General features: G+C 43.1%; 1 protein-coding gene across 6 annotated transcripts in view; it reads left to right on the top strand.

The window, feature by feature from the left end:
• Positions 1-9737, top strand: part of LOC142699465 (harmonin-like) — a 93271-nt gene extending 83534 nt beyond the window's left edge. For all 6 annotated transcript variants that reach the window (XM_075848060.1, XM_075848059.1, XM_075848063.1 and 3 more), the window contains one exon: positions 9109-9737. In XM_075848060.1, the coding sequence (XP_075704175.1) occupies positions 9109-9126 (18 nt within the window). In that variant the 3' untranslated portion in view covers positions 9127-9737. The remainder of the gene's footprint in view (positions 1-9108) is intronic.
• Positions 9738-17977: the final 8240 nt, after the last annotated feature.

The raw sequence follows: 17977 nt of genomic DNA, 5'->3' as shown, positions 1-17977 counted from the left end.
CCAATCACATCCAGAGCTTCAGTAACAATGCTGTCCCTACATCACGTCTTATACTCCAATCACATCCAGAGCTTCAGTAACAATGCTGTCCCTACATCACGTCATATACTCCAATCACATCCAGAGCTTCAGTAACAATGCTGTCCCTACATCACGTCTTATACTCCTGTCACATCCAGAGCTGCAGTCACAATACTGTCCCTACATCACGTCTTATACTCCAATCACATCCAGAGCTTCAGTAACAATACTGTCCCTACATCACGTCTTATACTCCTGTCACATCCAGAGCTTCAGTAACAATACTGTCCCTACATCACGTCTTATACTCCTGTCACATCCAGAGCTGCAGTAACAATGCTGTCCCTACATCACGTCTTATACTCCTGTCACATCCAGAGCTGCAGTCACAATACTGCCCCTACATCACGTCTTATACTCCTGTCACATCCAGAGCTGCAGTAACAATGCTGTCCCTACATCATGTCATATACTCCAATCACATCCAGAGCTTCAGTAACAATACTGTCCCTACATCACGTCTTATACTCCTGTCACATCCAGAGCTGCAGTAACAATGCTGTCCCTACATCATGTCATATACTCCTGTCACATCCAGAGCTGCAGTAACAATGCTGTCCCTACATCACGTCTTATACTCCTGTCACATCCAGAGCTGCAGTCACAATACTGCCCCTACATCACGTCTTATACTCCTGTCACATCCAGAGCTGCAGTAACAATGCTGTCCCTACATCATGTCATATACTCCAATCACATCCAGAGCTTCAGTAACAATACTGTCCCTACATCACGTCATATACTCCAATCACATCCAGAGCTGCAGTCACAATACTGTCCCTACATCACGTCTTATACTCCTGTCACATCCAGAGCTGCAGTAACAATGCTGTCCCTACATCATGTCATATACTCCAATCACATCCAGAGCTTCAGTAACAATACTGTCCCTACATCATGTCATATACTCCAATCACATCCAGAGCTGCAGTCACAATACTGTCCCTACATCACGTCTTATACTCCTGTCACATCCAGAGCTGCAGTAACAATGCTGTCCCTACATCATGTCATATACTCCAATCGCATCCAGAGCTGCAGTCACAATACTGTCCCTACATCACGTCATATACTCCAATCACATCCAGAGCTTTAGTAACAATACTGTCCCTACATCACGTATTATACTCCTGTCACATCCAGAGCTGCAGTCACAATACTGTCCCTACATCACGTATTACACTCCTGTCACATCCAGAGCTGCAGTAACAATGCTGCCCCTACATCACGTCTTATACTCCTGTCACATCCAGAGCTGCAGTAACAATGCTGTCCCTACATCATGTCATATACTCCAATCGCATCCAGAGCTGCAGTCACAATACTGTCCCTACATCACGTCATATACTCCAATCACATCCAGAGCTTTAGTAACAATACTGTCCCTACATCACGTATTATACTCCTGTCACATCCAGAGCTGCAGTCACAATACTGTCCCTACATCACGTATTACACTCCTGTCACATCCAGAGCTGCAGTAACAATGCTACCCCTACATCACGTCATATACTCCAATCACATCCAGAGCTGCAGTCACAATACTGTCCCTACATCACGTCGTATACTCCTGTCACATCCAGAGCTGCAGTAACAATGCTGCCCCTACATCACGTCTTATACTCCTTTCACATCCAGAGCTGCAGTAACAATGCTACCCCTACATCACGTCATATACTCCAATCACATCAAGAGCTGCAGTCACAATACTGTCCCTACATCACGTCTTATACTCCTGTCACATCCAGAGCTGCAGTAACAATGCTGTCCCTACATCACGTCATATACTCCAATCGCATCCAGAGCTGCAGTCACAATACTGTCCCTACATCACGTCATATACTCCAATCACATCCAGAGCTGCAGTCACAATACTGTCCCTACATCACGTCTTATACTCCTTTCACATCCAGAGCTGCAGTAACAATGCTACCCCTACATCACGTCATATACTCCAATCACATCAAGAGCTGCAGTCACAATACTGTCCCTACATCACGTCTTATACTCCTGTCACATCCAGAGCTGCAGTCACAATACTGCCCCTGCATCATGTCATATACTCCTGTCACATCCAGAGCTTCAGTAACAATACTGCCCCTGCATCATGTCTTAGGGTATGTTCACACGGCCAAATTACGGACGTAATTCGGGCGTTTTACGCCTGGAATTACGTCCGAAATTACGGCTTGAAAGCAATGGGCTGACGTTTGTCTGTTCAAGCTGCCGTGTGAACATACCCTCATACTCCAGTCACATCCAGAGCTGCAGTCGCAATACTGCCCCTACATCATGTTTTATACTCCAGTCACATCCAGAGCTGCAGTCACAATACTGCCCATACATCATGTCATATACTCCAATCGCATCCAGAGCTGCAGTCACAATACTGTCCCTACATCACGTCTTATACTCCTGTCACATCCAGAGCTGCAGTAACAATGCTGTCCCTACATCATGTCATATACTCCAGTCACATCCAGAGCTGCAGTCACAATACTGCCCCTACATCAGGTCTTATACTCCTGTCACATCCAGAGCTGCAGTAACAATGCTGTCCCTACATCATGTCATATACTCCAGTCACATCCAGAGCTGCAGTAACAATACTGTCCCTACATCGTCATATACTCCAATCGCATCCAGAGCTGCAGTCACAATACTGTCCCTACATCACGTATTATACTCCAATCACATCCAGAGCTGCAGTCACAATACTGTCCCTACATCACGTATTATACTCCAGTCACATCCAGAGCTTCAGTAACAATACTGCCCCTGCATCATGTCATATACTCCTGTCACATCCAGAGCTTCAGTAACAATACTGCCCCTGCATCATGTCTTAGGGTATGTTCACACGGCCAAATTACGGCTTGAAAGCAATGGGCTGACGTTTGTCTGTTCAAGCTGCCGTGTGAACATACCCTCATACTCCAGTCACATCCAGAGCTGCAGTCGCAATACTGCCCCTACATCATGTTTTATACTCCAGTCACATCCAGAGCTGCAGTCACAATACTGCCCATACATCATGTCATATACTCCAATCGCATCCAGAGCTGCAGTCACAATACTGTCCCTACATCACGTCTTATACTCCTGTCACATCCAGAGCTGCAGTAACAATGCTGTCCCTACATCATGTCATATACTCCAGTCACATCCAGAGCTGCAGTCAGAATACTGCCCCTACATCAGGTCTTATACTCCTGTCACATCCAGAGCTGCAGTCACAATACTGCCCCTACATCATGTTTTATACTCCAGTCACATCCAGAGCTGCAGTCACAATACTGCCCATACATCAGGTCTTTTACTCCAGTCACATCCAGAGCTGCAGTCACAATACTGCCCATACATCAGGTCTTATACTCCAGTCACATCCAGAGCTGCAGTCACAATACTGCCCTTACATCAGGTCTTATACTCCAGTCACATCCAGAGCTGCCCTCACAATCCTTCGGTTTGCTACTATTCACACTCTGTCATGGATACAACTCCGCAACTTGAAGGGGTTTTTTGGTTGAATATAAATAAACTTAATCTTTGGATAAATTGTAAATTCTACAACTTTCTAATTCTCTCCATTTTCAATATCTGTTTGCGGTCAGTGAATGAAAACTCTTTGTCCTGCTCACACAGCTGAGAAGTGGATATAATTGTATCAGTCTAGACAACGTTCTCCACAAATCTCTGGGTGTTTGCTACAATGGGTCGGATTTACTATTGAAGTTCTGCTGTACAGGCCGTGCGCCCCAATTATGTGACCCGCTAGACAAGGGGGCGTGGCTTAGCGAGGAATGGACGTGGTTTAAAATGTGACTCCGTGGCCAAAAATGCACCAAAATTTGGGCAGTAAAAACGTGTAAATGAAGCCGACTTATAAATGGTGTAAAGAGGGGAAGCGGGGCGCGCCAAATTATCATCCGGCGGGCAATACTGGTCAGTTTGGTGCAATTTCTGATTGCCTGGTCTGTTTACACTGTCTAAATCTTACACAGCCTGGTAACTCTGCCCCAGTGTGTCAGTCCAGGCTGGAAGTGTTCTCATTCACTGACAGCAAACAGAGGTTTGTTTTTTAGTAAAGTTATGTTTTATGTATTTTTAGAAAACTTTCAAATGTGACTTTGTTTTACCTACTTTTTACGATGCAACTTCCACGTATCCTGATGTGTGGACGCCGCGCCGTCAGTTCATGGCTTAGATCATGTGATCGATATTCTCTGGATCCCGTGAATCAGACGCTGGACTGACGGAATGTGCTCAGACAGGGCGGGATACGTAGAAGCTGCATTGTATAATAATAATCATTCCGTTTGGGGGGTAAAGACTTTATGGTGCGGAACGAGAAAGTTGTGGAACTTGTTATTAGGCAGCGATGACATAAAAGCTTCACCCCGAATGTCCGATCAGCGGCGAGCGCCACGTCCCCCACACACACAGCGGCTCGTTCCTGGTACTGCAGGGCCAGACACCCCCACACTCCTATGTGCAATGCAGGGGGCGCTCCTTCATTCTGCTGATCGGCGGGGAGTCGGAACCCCACAGATCAAGCTGATCGTACGCCATAAATCCTGGATACCGCCTTTAAAGTCCTACAATGCACTGCTCTGTGGTAGCCTGGAGAATTGTGACTGCAGCTCTGGGTGTAACTGGAGTATATGATGTAAAGCAGAGGACAGAGACGCTTCCAGAACATTCTGTGGAAAGGATCCAGCCACACGTAGGAAAATGTTGCCCTACCCCCGCAGTGCCGTCTCCCAGCATCCTCCATGTCCGCCATTCACGTGCCTCATTTTAAACATCAGCTGACCGTCATTTTCGGATGGTTTGCGATGGCCGACGTCTGACTACGGTCTCGATATCGGTGTCGTGTTTGGGCCGGCGGCGGCGGATAGTCGTGAATTGCATGATTGGCATTCGTTACATTCTGATTTCTTGTGTCCCTGATCGGTCACGTCCGGCTGAAAGTTTCTGGTGTCCCAAATGCAGCCGCGCACATCACATTAGATGCATGTCCTGCAGGGGAAACTACAGGTCGCTCCATCTGCGTATCCTTCCCAGTATTCCCGGTTTGGCGCTTTCATCTCCTGTTGACAATGGTTATAAATGCGTCACCCTTGACCTCGCCGCGTTCTCTCGTTCAGCGCACCCGATGCCATCGAGGAGTTTGGAAACAATTACTCTGCGTATAGACGAGGCTTCCTGCTGCAGCGCCAGGACCGGTCAGGTGACGCGTGATTCTCTGTCGTGTGACGCTGCGGACGCTTCTCTGGACGGCTGTAGTTGTCCTGTAATAATCGCCCCACCCCCACATCTGATTCATGTACAGACTAAAGGGCCATTGAAGGGTTAATGTTAGAAAATGGCGCATTGTGTGCGGAGTTAGTGGATCCGCCGTACAGTGAATAGTCGTTACTGTGTTATGACGTCGCGTATTCCCTCCCCGAATATATCGTCTCTGGCGAACACGGGGAAAGTTACAGAATCTGATGGAAAACTCAGTCCGTGCAGAACATCAACAGAGGAGACGGCGCCGCAGCTGCTCCATCCGGAAAGAAGAGCGAGCTACGTGCGCTAGAGGCCGGGGGAGGGGGGGTTATCTACAAATTCATTGCGAGGACAAGTAAATAGAGGAATCCGGACCGTCCATCAGAACTGCAGCACCAGGAACGAGCCACCAGAGGGCACCACGTCCACAATAACTTATTGTAAAAGTGGCCTGTTGTACAGGGAATCGCACTGAGCCGTTATACAGGACGGAGCGCTGAGCCGTTATACAGGAAGGAGCGCTGAGCCGTTATACGGGAAGGAGCGCTGAGCCGTTATACGGGACGGAGCGCTGAGCCGTTATACGGGAAGGAGCGCTGAGCCGTTATACAGGAAGGAGCGCTGAGCCGTTATACGGGACGGAGCGCTGAGCCGTTATACAGGAAGGAGCGCTGAGCCGTTATACAGGAAGGAGCGCTGAGCCGTTATACAGGAAGGAGCGCTGAGCCGTTATACGGGAAGGAGCGCTGAGCCGTTATACGGGACGGAGCGCTGAGCCGTTATACGGGAAGGAGCGCTGAGCCGTTATACGGGAAGGAGCGCTGAGCCGTTATACAGGAAGGAGCGCTGAGCCGTTATACAGGAAGGAGCGCTGAGCCGTTATACGGGGGAAGCTGGCGTCCCCCTCATGATGTATCTCACACTGCGGCGTCCCCCTCATGATGTATCTCACACTGCGGCGTCCCCCTCATGATGTATCTCACACTGCGGCGTCCCCCTCATGATGTATCTCACACTGCGGGGGAACCCTGCCGGCCATAGTCTTATATGAGAATCCGCTCCAGACATGGGGCAGCAGCTACTCGGACTATTAAAAGGCGAAGCTTCACGAGACCAGACGCCACCAGAAACTGCCAAGAAAAGCCACAGTGACGTAGAACATAGCGGGTGACACCCTGGGGCCACTCTGCGGTCCTTGGGATATGAGATGGATGCTGGGGCAGGGTTATATACCGATGCTTCCTCTCTCCGCGCTCGCCCTTGTGTATCTGAACGCCCTGGTGTGGAGTTTCTGTATAAAGTTCCGTGCAGCTCCCGCCGCCCCCTTATCCCAGGACTTTATACCCAAATTTCATCTAAATGCTGGTGCCGGCCTACAGGAGCCTGTCCCGCTCCACCCCTGTGCGGTCCTGACGGTGATCTGCGTGGACAGAGATGGCCGCAGTCCGTGCCGGGGCCTTATACCAGCCAAGCAGTCGGAGTGACTCTGCTCACAAGTCGCCAGGGCAGGGCCGGTCCTTACTCCGTGCCGAGAATCATGGGAGAAATTAAGAATCTGGCGTGTTCCTAGGGAGTGCGGGATTTACCCCATATAATCCGTTCAAGGGCTGGAAATATATAATTTTACCCACAAATCACAAAATATTCCATCAAAATCCTTAATATATTTATTTTCTCATTTCTGTTGTCCTGCCGCAGCTGGGAACCATTAACCCCTTCCCACAGACCCCTAGACACAAATCTATCATAAGTTCAGTCGTCCAAAGAACTGACTAATGCACGATTTACCCCTCCGCTCTGTGTATATTCTCTGCCGTACGTGTATGTGCTCCTCTGTATACTGCTCAGATACATTGTGTATAGACCTGAAACGCGTCACGCTCTGTATTCCTCCGTATACTGCTCAGATACATTGTGTGTAGACATGAAACGCGTCACGCTGTATGTGCTCCTCTATACTGCTCAGATACATTGCGTGTAGACATGAAAGGCGTCACGCTGTATGTGCTCCTCTGTACACTGCTCAGATACATTGTGTAGCCATGAAACGCGTCACGCTGTATGTGCTCCTCTGTATACTGCTCAGATACATTGTGTAGCCATGAAACGCGTCACGCTGTATGTGCTCCTCTGTATACTGCTCAGATACATTGTGTATAGACATGAAACGCGTCACGCTGTATGTGCTCCTCCCTATACTGCTCAGATACATTGCGTGTAGACATGAAACACGTCACGCTGTATGTGATCCTCTATATACTGCTGAGATACATTGTGTAGGCATGAAACGCGTCACGCTGTATGTGCTCCTCTATACTGCTCAGATACATTGTGTATAGACATGAAACGCGTCACGCTGTATGTGCTCCTCTGTATACTGCTCAGATACATTGTGTAGGCATGAAACGCGTCACGCTGTATGTGCTCCTCTGTATACTGCTCAGATACATTGTGTATAGACATGAAACGCGTCACGCTGTATGTGCTCCTCTGTATACTGCTCAGATACATTGTGTAGGCATGAAACGCGTCACGCTCTATGTGCTCCTCTGTATACTGCTCAGATACATTGTGTATAGACATGAAACGCATCACGCTCTGTACTCCTCCGTATACTGCTCAGATACATTGCGTGTAGACATGAAACGCGTCACGATGTATGTGATCCTCTATATACTGCTCGGATACATTGTGTAGACGTGAAACGCGTCACGCTGTATGTGATCCTCTGTATACTGCTCAGATACATTGTGTATAGACATGAAACGCATCACGCTCTGTACTCCGTATACTGCTCAGATACATTGCGTGTAGACATGAAACGCGTCACGCTGTATGTGCTCCTCTGTATACTGCTCAGATACATTGTGTAGGCATGAAACGCGTCACGCTCTATGTGCTCCTCTGTATACTGCTCAGATACATTGTGTATAGACATGAAACGCATCACGCTCTGTATTCCTCCGTATACTGCTCAGATACATTGCGTGTAGACATGAAACGCGTCACGCTGTATGTGCTCCTCTGTATACTGCTCAGATACATTGTGTAGGCATGAAACGCGTCACGCTCTATGTGCTCCTCTGTATACTGCTCAGATACATTGTGTATAGACATGAAACGCATCACGCTCTGTACTCCTCCGTATACTGCTCAGATACATTGCGTGTAGACATGAAACGCGTCACGATGTATGTGATCCTCTATATACTGCTCGGATACATTGTGTAGACGTGAAACGCGTCACGCTGTATGTGATCCTCTATATACTGCTCGGATACATTGATGTGTGTACCTGTTGTGCAGGTATTGTGTTATTTTTGGACTAAGGCTATGTTCACACAGTTTAAGGGAAAATAGCTCCTGATTTTCAGCCGTGTTTTAATAAAATGACTGTTTTTCGCTGCTTTTTTTTACGGCCGTTTTTGGAGCTGTTTTTCTATTCAATGGAAAACAGATCAAGAAGTGACATGCACTTCTTTTTACGTGGTGTCTATTTACACGCCGTTTTTTGAAAATGAGGCATTAAAAAAACGCCCTCTCGGAACAGAACGCCGTATTTCCCATTGAAATCAATGGGCAGATGTTTGTAGGCGTTCTGCTACCGATTTTTCAGCCGTTTTTCGGGACGTTTAAAAAATGGCTGAAAATAGCCCGTGTGAACATATCCTAATACCGACCTATAGGCCTTATGATGCAGCTATATGCAATTCTCATCGGCTTCTGTGTCTTTTTCTCTTTTTTTTTTTGTAGGACATTATTTTAAAGTAGAGAAATTGCCAGAAGAACAGAGATCTCAGACCTAACTAGAAGAACACAGATCTCTGCTCCAGACCTAAACTAGAAGAACAGACCTAACTAGAAGAACAGATCTCTGCTCCAGACATAACTAGAAGAACACAGATCTCTGCTCCAGACCTAACTAGAAAAGCACAGATCTCTGCTCCAGACCTAACTAGAAGAACCCAGATCTCTGCTCCAGACCTAACTAGAAGAACAGACCTAACTAGAAGAACAGATCTCTGCTCCAGACCTAACTAGAAAAGCACAGATCTCTGCTCCAGACCTAACTAGAAGAACACAGATCTCTGCTCCAGACCTAACTAGAAGAACACAGATCTCTGCTCCAGACCTAACTAGAAGAACAGACCTAACTAGAAGAACAGATCTCTGCTCCAGACCTAACTAGAAAAGCACAGATCTCTGCTCCAGACCTAACTAGAAGAACACAGATATCTGCTCTAGACATTATAAGTGGAACACAGATCTCCGCCCTGGCTCCACCTGAGGTCCGTGCGATCCGTTGTTGCCCTCTGAACAGTTTGAGGGGCCAGATTTTCAGTCCCAGAAGTTACAGGAGCAATAAAAGATCTGAGTCCCTGTGCGCGTTTCAGCTGGTAATTTGTATCATCCACAAACCTGTCCTGTGCGGCCCCCAGCCTTCTCCGGGACCCCCATAAGTGTTATTCTCTCCATTGTAGTTTATAAGGAGTTGTGAAGCTCTGGAGGGCCCCCAATCTACTGATCAGCGGAAGAATAAATCCCAGGGCAGGGATGGGTGTGGAAATGAGCGGGACTTCTGCCGGGACTACTGCCAGCAATGCTGCCTCGCTCCACCAATAGCACAGGGGTCCAGCCTGACCCCATAACCCAAGGAGGTGGCCGCCGCTCCCGTTTCTTCCCCCCGCTGCTGCCTTATTGACCAGGTTCACTCCTCGGGTCATATGACGGGCGCAGTAATTCAATAACATTTCTAATCTATATCCCAAAATCGCCCGTAATACTGGCCAGAGGGCGTGACGGTGGGGGTCATTCACACGAGGGCGGCTCTTCATTACAGGAGCGGTTTAATTGTTTACACCATCACGCACTCTGGGCCCCGCCCCCTATTCCTTCCAGATAAGAAACCGCCACTTATCCGACGTGCGCCTGGTCTATATGCCGTGGATGTGACCCATGTCAATACCCATATCTGTTTTATTGCGGCTCTTGGGTGGTACAATGTTGCCCTCTGCCCCTGTCATAGAGGGGGCCACACAGCTGTCCTAGAGTCCTGAACGTCCCGTGTTACAGCATAACGGATGGGAAGGGAATTCGTGGATTGCTGCACTTCTAGGATCGTGACCCCCTACATCAGACCAGGATCTAGAGCGCCCCCCATAGTAACATTGAGGGGACAGCGCGCATTTCCCTGCAGTCCGCAGTGGAGGACCTGACGATAACGTGAAGTTCCGCGTCTACAGGTGGCGCCGCACGACGATTGCTGCGTTTCTGGGCTTCAGACTTACGGGGAGCGGTAACTTCTAGAACAGGTCGTGTCAGTGCGGCCGACCCACGAGAACTCCCGGCTCATCGCACGCGGCAGGAGACGCTGATTTCCCACACAAGGCGCAGAACGACCCCCGGACGTCGCTGGACGAGGCAGATGTTCTGCAGAAAGCAAATAATAAACACTGAGCGCGGCCCCCGGGAACAAGAGGTGGAAGGGGGAGAACATGAGGCTCCCACTACTCCCAGCGGACACAACTACCGCCACAATGTCTCAGGAATTATCATATAGAGATGGGGACATTCCAGCAGCGATCCTCATCCCAGATCTCGTCATTAACCCCTCGCGCCGCACACAGGGCGTGATTTTTGCAGGGCGAGTTGTCGTTTTTCACTGAACCATTTATTGGCCCATATAATGTCCTAGGAAACGGGCAAACAATGATTTGTGGGGTGAAATGGTAAAACCGGCGATTCCTCCATTTTTCGTGCGTTCTTACTTTGCCGGCGGTCACCATGTCGCTCGTCTTTATTCTGCGGGACGATCCGATGAGGTCGATGTTTTGTCGCCACATTCTGAGAGCCAGGAATTTTTTATGTTTCCGTTGATTGAGCGGTCTGAGGGCTCCTTTTTTGCGGGACGAGCGGTCGTCTCCATTTTCGGCTACATGAGACATTTTCATCACTTTTTGGGAGGGAAATGAGGACCAATAAACAGCAGTTCTGGGGTTTTAATCATTTTTTTCCTGCGTTCACCATGAGGGTTAAACGATGGCGTCGTCTGATAGTTCCGACTTTTACGGACACGGCAATAACAGATCTGTCATTATATTTTTTACGTTGCTTTTGGGGGGAAATGGAAATAGGAGATTTTTTGAACATGAAATAATATTTTTTATATATTAAATTAACTTTATTGAACTATTTTTTGACTTGTCTTCCCGGAGGACTTGAACCGGCGATCGCTCGATCACTTACATGTTATAATGCGTTGCCGTACATCGCGAGTCCTAGTGGCTGTGCTGACATGGCTGACCTGACCGCCTCCATTACACCCCCAGGGCGGCCAGCACGACAATCAGAACCCCGTGTTATAACAGCTGACGCGGCATCTAAGGGGTTAAACAAGCCACTTCCTGCTTCTTATACTTAACTGCCGACTGTAAGATCCATCCGCCAAACCCTCGCTCTATAAAACAGGGTCAGCCGGAACCCACTCCATACACCCCCACCCAACCTCCACCGTGTATATAAGGGTTAATAAATAGATGTGTAACTTATACCAGCCGTACATATATAATTATATACAGAGGATACCCAGGTTATACCAGCATGCTCCATATCACTATATACAAGAAGATGTATAACTTATACCAGCTGTACATATATAATTATATACAGAAGATACCCAGGTTATATCAACATGCTCCATATCACTATATACAAGAAGATGTATAACTTATACCAGCTGTACATATACAATTATATACAGAAGATACCCAGGTTATGCCAGCATGCTCCATATCACTATATACAAGAAGATGTATAACTTATACCAGCTGTACATATATAATTATATACAGGAGATACCCAGGTTATACCAGCATGCTCCATATCACTATATACAGGAAGATGTATAACTTATACCAGCTGTACATATATAATTATATACAGAATATACCCAGGTTATACCAGCATGCTCCATATCACTATATACAAGAAGATGTATAACTTATACCAGCTGTACATATATAATTATATACAGGAGATACCCAGGTTATACCAGCATGCTCCATATCACTATATACAAGAAGATGTATAACTTATACCAGCTGTACACATATAATTATATACCGAAGATACCCAGGTTATACCAGCATGCTCCATATCACTATATACAAGAAGATGTATAACTTATACCAGCTGTACATATACAATTATATACAGAAGATACCCAGGTTATACCAGCATGCTCCATATCACTATATACAAGAAGATGTATAACTTATACCAGCTGTACATATATAATTATATACAGAAGATACCCAGGTTATACCAGCATGCTCCATATCACTATATACAAGAAGATGTGTAACTTATACCAGCTGTACATATATAATTATATACAGAAGATACCCAGGTTATACCAGCATGCTCCATATCACTATATACAAGAAGATGCATAACTTATACCAGCTGTACATATATAATTATATACAGAAGATACCCAGGTTATACCAGCATGCTCCATATCACTATATACAAGGAGATGTATAACTTATACCAGCTGTACATATATAATTATATACAGAAGATGCCCAGGTTATACCAGCATGCTCCATATCACTATATACAAGAAGATGTATAACTTATACCCGCTGTACATATATAATTATATACAGAAAATACCCAGGTTATACCAGCATGCGCCATATCACTATATACAAGAAGATGTATAACTTATACCAGCTGTACATATATAATTATACACAGTCTATACCCAGGTTATACCAGCATGCTCCATATCACTATATACAAGAAGATGTATAATTTATACCAGCTGTACATATATAATTATATACAGAAGATACCCAGGTTATACCAGCATGCTCCATATCACTATATATACAAGAAGATGTATAACTTATACCAGCTGTACATATATAATTATATACAGAAGATACCCAGGTTATACCAGCATGCTCCATATCACTATATATACAAGAAGATGTATAACTTATACCAGCTGTACATATATAATTATATACAGAAGATACCCAGGTTATACCAGCATGCTCCATATCACTATATACAGGAAGATGTAGAACATATACCAGCTGTACATATATAATTATATACAGAAGATACCCAGGTTATACCAGCATGCTCCATATCACTATATACAAGGAGATGTATAACTTATACCAGCTGTACATATATAATTATATACAGAAGATACCCAGGTTATACCAGCATGCTCCATATCACTATATACAAGAAGATGTATAACTTATACCAGCTGTACATATATAATTATATACAGAAGATACCCAGGTTATACCGGCATGCTCCATATCACTATATACAAGAAGATGTATAACTTATACCAGCTGTACATATATAATTATATACAGAATATACCCAGGTTATACCAGCATGCTCCATATCACTATATACAAGAAGATGTATAACTTATACCAGCTGTACATATATAATTATATACAGGAGATACCCAGGTTATACCAGCATGCTCCATATCACTATATACAAGAAGATGTATAACTTATACCAGCTGTACATATATAATTATACACAGGAGATACCCAGGTTATACCAGCATGCTCCATATCACTGTATACAGAAGATGTATAACTCATACCAGCTGTACATATATAATTATATACAGGAGATACCCAGGTTATACCAGCATGCTCCATATCACTATATACAAGGAGATGTATAACTTATACCAGCTGTACATATATAATTATATACAGAAGATACCCAGGTTATACCAGCATGCTCCATATCACTATATACCAGAAGATGTATAACTTATACCAGCTGTACATATATAATTATATACAGAATATACCCAGGTTATACCAGCATGCTCCATATCACTATATACAGGAAGATGTATAACCTATACCAGCTGTACATATATAATTATATACAGAGGATACCCAGGTTATACCAGCATGCTCCATATCACTGTATACAGAAGATGTATAACTCATACCAGCTGTACATATATAATTATATACAGGAGATACCCAGGTTATACCAGCATGCTCCATATCACTATATACAAGGAGATGTATAACTTATACCAGCTGTACATATATAATTATATACAGAAGATACCCAGGTTATACCGGCATGCTCCATATCACTATATACAAGAAGATGTATAACTTATACCAGCTGTACATATATAATTATATACAGGAGATACCCAGGTTATACCAGCATGCTCCATATCACTATATACAAGAAGATGTATAACTTATACCAGCTGTACATATATAATTATATACAGTAGATACCCAGGTTATACCAGCATGCTCCATATCACTATATACAGGAAGATGTATAACTTATACCAGCTGTACATATATAATTATATACAGAAGATACCCAGGTTATACCAGCATGCTCCATATCACTATATACAGGAAGATGTATAACTTATACCAGCTATACATATATAATTATATACAGAAGATACCCGGGTTATACCAGCATGCTCCATATCACTATATACAGGAAGATATATAACTTATACCAGCTGTACATATATAATTATATCCAGAAGATACCCAGGTTATACCAGCATGCTCCATATCACTATATACAAGAAGATGTATAATTATACCAGCTGTACATATATAATTATATACAGAAGATACCCAGGTTATACCGGCATGCTCCATATCACTATATACAAGAAGATGTATAACTTATACCAGCTGTACATATATAATTATATACAGAATATACCCAGGTTATACCAGCATGCTCCATATCACTATATACAAGAAGATGTATAACATACCAGCTGTACATATATAATTATATACAGGAGATGCCCAGGTTATACCAGCATGCTCCATATCACTATATACAAGAAGATGTATAACTTATACCAGCTGTACATATATAATTATATACAGAAGATACCCAGGTCATACCAGCATGCTCCATATCACTGTATACAAGAAGATGTGTAACTTATACCAGCTGTACATATATAATTATATACAGAAGATACCCAGGTTATACCAGCATGCTCCATATCACTATATACAAGAAGATGTATGACTTATACCAGCTGTACATATATAATTATATACAGAAGATACCCGGGTTATACCAGCATGCTCCATATCACTATATACAAGAAGATGTATAACTTATACCAGCTGTACATATATAATTATATACAGGAGATACCCAGGTTATACCAGCACGCTCCATATCACTATATACAAGAAGATGTATAACTTATACCAGCTGTACATATATAATTATATACAGGAGATACCCAGGTCATACCAGCATGCTCCATATCACTATATACAGGAAGATGTATAACTTATACAAGCTGTACATATATAATTATATACATAAGATGCCCAGGTTATACCAGCATGCTCCATATCACTATATACAAGAAGATGTATAACTTATACCAGCTGTACATATATAATTATATACAGGAGATACCCAGGTTATACCAGCATGCTCCATATCACTATATACAAGAAGATGTATAACTTATACCAGCTGTACATATATAATTATATACAGGAGATACCCAGGTTATACCAGCATGCTCCATATCACTATATACAAGAAGATGTATAACTTATACCAGCTGTACATATATAATTATATACAGGAGATACCCAGGTCATACCAGCATGCTCCATATCACTATATACAGGAAGATGTATAACTTATACCAGCTGTACATATATAATTATATACATAAGATACCCAGGTCATACCAGCGTGCTCCATATCACTATATACAGGAAGATGTATAACTTATACCAGCTGTACATATATAATTATATACAGAAGATACCCAGGTTATACCAGCATGCTCCATATCACTATATACAGGAATATGTATAACTTATACCAGCTGTACATATATAATTATATACAGAAGATACCCAGGTTATACCAGCATGCTCCATATCACTATATACAGGAAGATGTATAACTTATAACAGCTGTACATATATAATTATATACAGAAGATACCCAGGTTATACCAGCATGCTCCATATCACTATATACAAGAAGATGTGTAACTTATACCAGCCGTACATATATAATTATATACAGAAGATACCCATGTTATACCAGCATGCTCCATATCACTATATACAAGAAGATGTATAGCATACCAGCTGTACATATATAATTATATACAGAAGATACCCAGGTTATACCAGCATGCTCCATATCACTATATACAAGAAGATGTATAACTTATACCAGCTGTACATATATAATTATATACAGGAGATACCCGGGTCATACCAGCATGCTCCATATCACTATATACAAGAAGATGTATAACTTATACCAGCTGTACATATATAATTATACACAGAAGATACCCAGGTTATACCAGCATGCTCCATATCACTATATACAGGAAGATGTATAACTTATACCAGCTGTATATATATAATTATATACAGAAGATACCCAGGTTATACCAGCATGCTCCATATCACTATATACAGGAAGATGTATAACTTATACCAGCTGTACATATATAATTATATACAGAAGATACTCAGGTTATACCAGCATGCTCCATATCACTATATACAAGAAGATGTATAACTTATACCAGCTGTACATATATAATTATATACAGAAGATACCCAGGTTATACCAGCATGCTCCATATCACTATATACAAGAAGATGTATAACTTATACCAGCTGTACATATATAATTATATACAGAAGATACCCAGGTTATACCAGCATGCTCCATATCACTATATACAGGAAGATGTATAACTTATACAAGCTGTACATATATAATTATATACAGAAGATACCCAGGTTATACCTGCATGCTCCATATCACTATATACAAGAAGATGTATAACTTATACCAGCTGTACATATATAATTATATACAGAAGATACCCAGGTTATACCAGCATGCTCCATATCACTATATACAAGAAGATGTATAACTTATACCAGCTGTACATATATAATTATATACAGGAGATACCCAGGTTATACCAGCATGCTCCATATCACTATATACAAGAAGATATATAACTTATACCAGCTGTACATATATAATTATATACAGAATATACCCAGGTTATACCAGCATGCTCCGTATCACTATATACAAGAAGGTGTATAACTTATACCAGCTGTACATATATAATTATATACAGAAGATACCCAGGTTATACCACCATGCTCCATATCACTATATACAAGAAGATGTGTAACTTATACCAGCCGTACATATATAATTATATACAGAAGATACCCATGTTATACCAGCATGCTCCATATCACTATATACAGGAAGATGTATAACTTATACCAGCTGTACATATATAATTATATACAGAAGATACCCAGGTTATACCAGCATGCTCCATATCACTATATACAAGAAGATGTATAACTTATACCAGCTGTATATATATAATTATATACAGAAGATACCCAGGTTATACCAGCATGCTCCATATCACTATATACAAGAAGATGTATAACTTATACCAGCTGTACATATATAATTATATACAGGAGATACCCAGGTTATACCAGCATGCTCCATATCACTATAT

This window comes from Rhinoderma darwinii, unplaced genomic scaffold (assembly GCF_050947455.1).
Source record: "Rhinoderma darwinii isolate aRhiDar2 unplaced genomic scaffold, aRhiDar2.hap1 Scaffold_1587, whole genome shotgun sequence".
Taxonomy (NCBI): domain Eukaryota; kingdom Metazoa; phylum Chordata; class Amphibia; order Anura; family Rhinodermatidae; genus Rhinoderma; species Rhinoderma darwinii.
The sequence above is the reverse complement of the archived record's forward strand: the minus strand, read 5'-3'. Positions and strand labels throughout refer to the sequence as shown.